The sequence below is a fragment of the Uloborus diversus genome, chromosome 5, assembly GCF_026930045.1.
Source record: "Uloborus diversus isolate 005 chromosome 5, Udiv.v.3.1, whole genome shotgun sequence".
Lineage (NCBI taxonomy): Eukaryota > Metazoa > Arthropoda > Arachnida > Araneae > Uloboridae > Uloborus > Uloborus diversus.
The window spans coordinates 118,755,122-118,760,373 of NC_072735.1; the positions used below are offsets into that span (position 1 = coordinate 118,755,122).

General features: G+C 33.4%; 1 protein-coding gene across 1 annotated transcript; it reads right to left on the reverse strand.

Annotated features, from left to right (window-relative positions):
* Positions 1-871: 871 nt before the first annotated feature.
* Positions 872-2,629, reverse strand: LOC129222630 (guanine nucleotide-binding protein-like 3 homolog). Its single transcript, XM_054857160.1, has one exon. It carries the CDS (start codon positions 2,547-2,549, stop codon positions 900-902), a length of 1,650 nt encoding a protein of 549 aa, XP_054713135.1. The 5' UTR covers positions 2,550-2,629; the 3' UTR covers positions 872-899.
* Between the last annotated feature and the right edge of the window lie 2,623 nt (positions 2,630-5,252).

A 5,252-nucleotide genomic window follows, 5' to 3' on the forward strand; every position in this document is an offset into this window, starting at 1 on the left:
GCACAATAATGGTGCATATTTCACACTTAAAACTGTCATTATTGTACACTGAACGGAAGGAGCCACCCTTGGGTGTACATACACATGAATATGCATAATATACATAAATATACATAATTGTGACCATACTCCGACTGTAATGTATATTAACAGTCGGAGGGATAACGGACCGAGCGAAGCGAGGTGCTGGCGAGCCCGAGGTCTCATAGTACTTTCGTAATGAGACCGAGGCAGGGCCGGCGAGCCGAGGTCTCATTACGAAAGTACTATGAGACCGAGGGCTCGTATCCCGGAGAAATGATGAAAAAAAATTAATGCATTAATTTCGACTTGTAATTAATACAATAATTTATTTCATTGTATTTTAATATGTTTACAAAAAACCCCGGCCCTGTACATTTTTGAAGCATATATTCGTGATATTTTTTGTTGTGCTTTTATGTTGTTTTTATATATATTGTGTTCTGAAGTGCTTTGATCATGTTTTTTTATCTGATTTTTTCCTGTTGGCGCTAAAAAAGCATCGCTAAGAACGATGTATGACGTATGTCGTCATACATCGTTTTCTTGGCGACGCTTTCTTCGCGCCAACAGGAAAAAGTCGCCAAGGGTGGGGTATATCACATCAGTTCCATATTTGCATATTATTTTAAACATTTATTATTTTGAATTTGACTAATGTCCATAACAACTATTGAAATTTGGTAGCATCGTCAATTTAGAGCTCCCATTAAAAAACAAAATTAGAAATGCAATTACATTTCTGATTCACAATCAAATTATCTCAAACGGGACTGGAAATGTAACTAACCATTTGTTGACATATATTTAGAGGAAAAAAAACAATGAAATTAAGAAAAGAAAATTCATACTTGAAACATTTATTTCATACATCTAACCTAATCCAAATTTAAAGCATTAGTTATCGTTTCTGACAGCTCAGTTGCAACTTTATCAAGTTTCTTGCGCCTACGCTTCATTTGCTTATACTTCTTTTTAACGCTTTTATTATGTTGCAATTCATTTAAAAGAGCCTTTACTTCATCTTCATCTTTCACAGCTTTCTTTTCCTCTTTACCACCAAGGACAACAGTCATTTTATTTGTAGATTCAGAATCATCAGCTTCCATTTCTTCAATCTCATCAGATTCACCAGACATCAAACCTTCTGTCGGTTCAGTGCTTTTTGCAACCACAGCATGACCAGGAAGAACTTCAGGCGCTTTATCCAATTCCATCTGTTCTTCCATTGCAGAGATATCGAAAGCTTTTCCCATTTCGGCAACATATTCTGCGTCAACGTGGATGTATGGCTTGTACTGCTCAGGTGGATGAGTATAATATTTTATTTTGCCAGAATTCCAATCATTGATCAATCGTCTAGCTCCATCTTCAAATTTGGGTATGCCACCCTTTTTATATTTACCCATTCGTTTCGCTAAATGACATAACAACTCATGACAGCTAGTAAATTCTGGAATGCAATAATGCAAACACAACTGAGTATGATCGGCTCGTTGAATTATAGCTTCTGCGGGCTCGATCACATCTTTCAGCGTCTCAACTCTCACAACATTTCGCAATGCAAGAGTAGTTGGAGATCCATCCTTGGCAAAAACAACGCCTGGACTATCTATAATCTTAATATGCTTATCCAAAGAAATCTCTTGCACTGTTTTAGTAACTCCTGGTGTTGCACCGACAGAGCAAGATCGTGTTCGTTTTAAGCTGTTGATGAGACTGCTTTTCCCAACGTTTGGGAATCCAACAACGCCAACTTTGATAAATGTCTGAATGTTTTGATTTCGGCAATAATTTCCTAAAACTTTCATCAGAAATGAAGCACCAACAGACCGACGAGATGATTGAAGACTCTCATTGATGTGGATTGCGGCAACTTTAGATTGGGACAAATGATCATTTTGAGTTTGAGTACATGCTTTGAAAGCAACTGTAGGGAGTTCTTGTCGAAGGACTTTCAACCAATCTTCTAAATTTTTTCTTGGAATTAAATCAATTTTATTTAGCACTAATACTAACTTTTTACCGGAACTAATAACCATCTGCTCCACTTGCGGACATCGGCTACCTAAAGGATCTCGAGCATCTAACACCTCAAGAACGACGTCTGCAGATTCAACAACGTTTTTAAATTCTTTATAAAAGGATTTGAACTTGTCACTTGATGCTTTTAATGATTTTTCTTGAGCTGCTGAAAGCAAGTCTCTCTTTTTAAATTTTGCATCCTTCTTCTCAACTTCAGCTACTAAATCATCTATCTCCCGGTTTTGCATTTGTAGCTTCATCCGACTTTCCTTCTGTGCTTCTCGCAAATCTTTAGCTCGCTGTTTTCGCTTCAAGGCTTCATTTATTATTTCGTCTTTGAAAGGAAAACTGTTCGGTACGCCCGGATCTTTTGGTTTTTTCTTAGAAGGATTCTTTTTCTGTTCTCGACGGAGCTTACGATTATGCTCCGCTACCTTTTTAATGATTTTATATTTCTTCCTACAACTCATTCGCTTACTCTGTTTCTTGTGAAACTTCGGCATAATTTTTCGAAATTTAACAACCGATTACAAACAAAACAAATACGACATCAACGAAATCAACACATGAGCAGAAAACAGCAGACAACATGCGGCGAATCAATACGGTTACGATCTACGAAATACAGCCAAAAATCTTTCGAAGTTAAAGAAAAAGGCTTGACTACTATAAAGAGAAAAATTGTCACGTGAGCGACGTAGTACCATTTACTACTATTAAACAGTTAATACATTTCTTTTTTCTTTTTCAAATAACTTTAAAAAGAAATGCTAATGCTCACAAAATTCTTCAGAGCTTAACTTTGCATGGGAGCTCAGCTCTTGCACTTCTTTTTTTTTCCTGCAAATTTGAAATTTCTCGTATTTTGATTTGATTTCGATCTTCCGACTTCTGAATTGTGTGAGGACTGCGATTCGCAACTCCAGCGCTCGAATACGCTACCTTGCGGTGATTTACAAAACTGCGGATGAAACTAAAATATTGCCACGTTGCGTTCCACGTGTGTCTGTTGACGTAAACAGAGGCAGTTTGTTCTGAGTATTTATTAACGCAATCGATATGTCTTAGTTTGCTTTCAGCTACAGAAATTATATAATTCCTCTCTTAGTAGTATTCTCGAGCTTCTCAAAATAATGTTAGTTTTCCTTATTTCCTTCTAAAATATGTTAAGAAATGGTGAAAGCAAAAACTCTGGATTAACAAACTATGAATTTGTAAGAATATGAGTTTTTTTTAGTCTTAAATTAATTTAACTAACCATATTTTACAGCAGCATTTAGTTGGAATGGACAGTATGCAAAATATTTTCTTGAATCGTAGAACAAAATGAAAAATGTTTTACCGAGAAAGAATTTACTTTATTCCTTTTATTCTCAGCTGAAAGGTTTCGCCAAATTTGTTTAGGGTTATAGTTTTAGTATTGTGCGAGCAAAGTAGCCTTGGCGAGATTTCGCGTTTTAAACCATTTTTAATTTTTATCATGAGTGGAATAAAATGATAGTAAGATTACAGAATTCGATAAGTAAAAAGAAATAATGGCCAATCAAACTGAAAAGAAAACTACCACCATATATCCGTAAGAATTTTGTAGATGATTTGCATAACATGACATAATTAAATCGTAACTCAGAAATTAGAAACATCGAAATAGAAAAATTTTAAATTAACCGATTCGGGAATTCGAGAGAAATAACTCAGCTACAAATGCAAAACAATAAGCGTTAGCCAAAGCAAAGCAAAGAAGTATCATCTTCTTTTGGTAATAATTTGTAATGTCATATTAAATTTTCTAGCATTAATTGTTATTCTTTTCAGGCCACAATTATTATTTAGTTTTATCAAGAATTGATAAATATCGAATTCAACATCGTGAAAATGGCTGCTTAGAACTACGAACTACGTAGTTTGCATTAATGTTTGACGTTTAGTATTATTTCTTGAATTCTCATTTCTTTCTACGTAGGCGTAGGCCAGAATATCAACAAGCAGAGCATTTTTTGACATAGAGACTACGCGACAACAGCACAGATCTTCTAATATTCGTTGTTATATCGTTGAACTGGTGCAAAACTCATGACATATCACAAACGGATATCGACGCAATGTAGATTTCCTCACGTAATTGGGATTTTCCAAATATGGTTGACAAAAGTACGAAATTGGCAATGGTTTCAAAATAAATCCAAAACATGTTTGAAAGTTTACATTTATAGTATATAGCCTATCTCTAATTTTTGTAATCATTTTGACGAGTTTTTACATGTCTGAAAACTGTTTAATCTGCTCATGCGCAACAATTTCAGTTTAGAAAAATGGCTATTTACTGACTGCAGTATGTTTCCACGTTGTCAGTTGTCGGATTGTGTATTGTTGCGAGCGTGAGTGTGTAAATGAATTAGCGATTTCCTGTATTAACGTAAAGTAAGTAATTGCCTGCTTTTTAAATTTTTTAAATTATGTTTTCTAAATTCAAGAAACAATGTTCTGATCGTCAAAACGACGTAGAGATAGCTTTAAATTAAAAATTCTTCTTCTTCTTCTTTTTCTTATTATTATTTGTTTGTTTGTTCAGATTATATTGCTGGAATAAAATTTGTGAATTGTGCATACAAAAGGAATGGTTTATTGTCTACTTAAATATGAACACAAAATTGGTTATCAATGATTCATAGATTAACTTGCATGTTTCTTGAAAGTTTTAAATCTGTAAAATTACTTTTTTAAAACGCTAAAAATAGTTAACATCAGCCATTTTTTCTTAAATTATTTTAATAAAATATGCATATTTATTTATATTTGAAATTAGTTTAAAAATTATTTCATTTTTCTTGTCTTTCTTAATTATTTTATTGAATTATATTCCAAATTTGAATTTCATTCAAATGATTTTTTAAAAAATCTTAAGTATATTACTGTTTTAAAAAGTTTGAGGGTAAAAAAGTTTTTAAAACTTTCAAAAAGTGTGCAAACAGTCTATAAATTATTGGTAATTAATTTACCAAGATGCAGTTTATGTAGATATTTCGTGACACAAACACATGAGAAAATCGTTGATAAATCCTCTGAAACAGGTTGTTAGTTCATCTAATATTAGTAGATAAATCCATTTAACCTCTAAAATCCGTTGAAAACTCCTCCAGAGAACAATATAACCAAAATAGAAATATCGTTGATATTTTGTAAGCATCCAAAAAACGTTGATAATT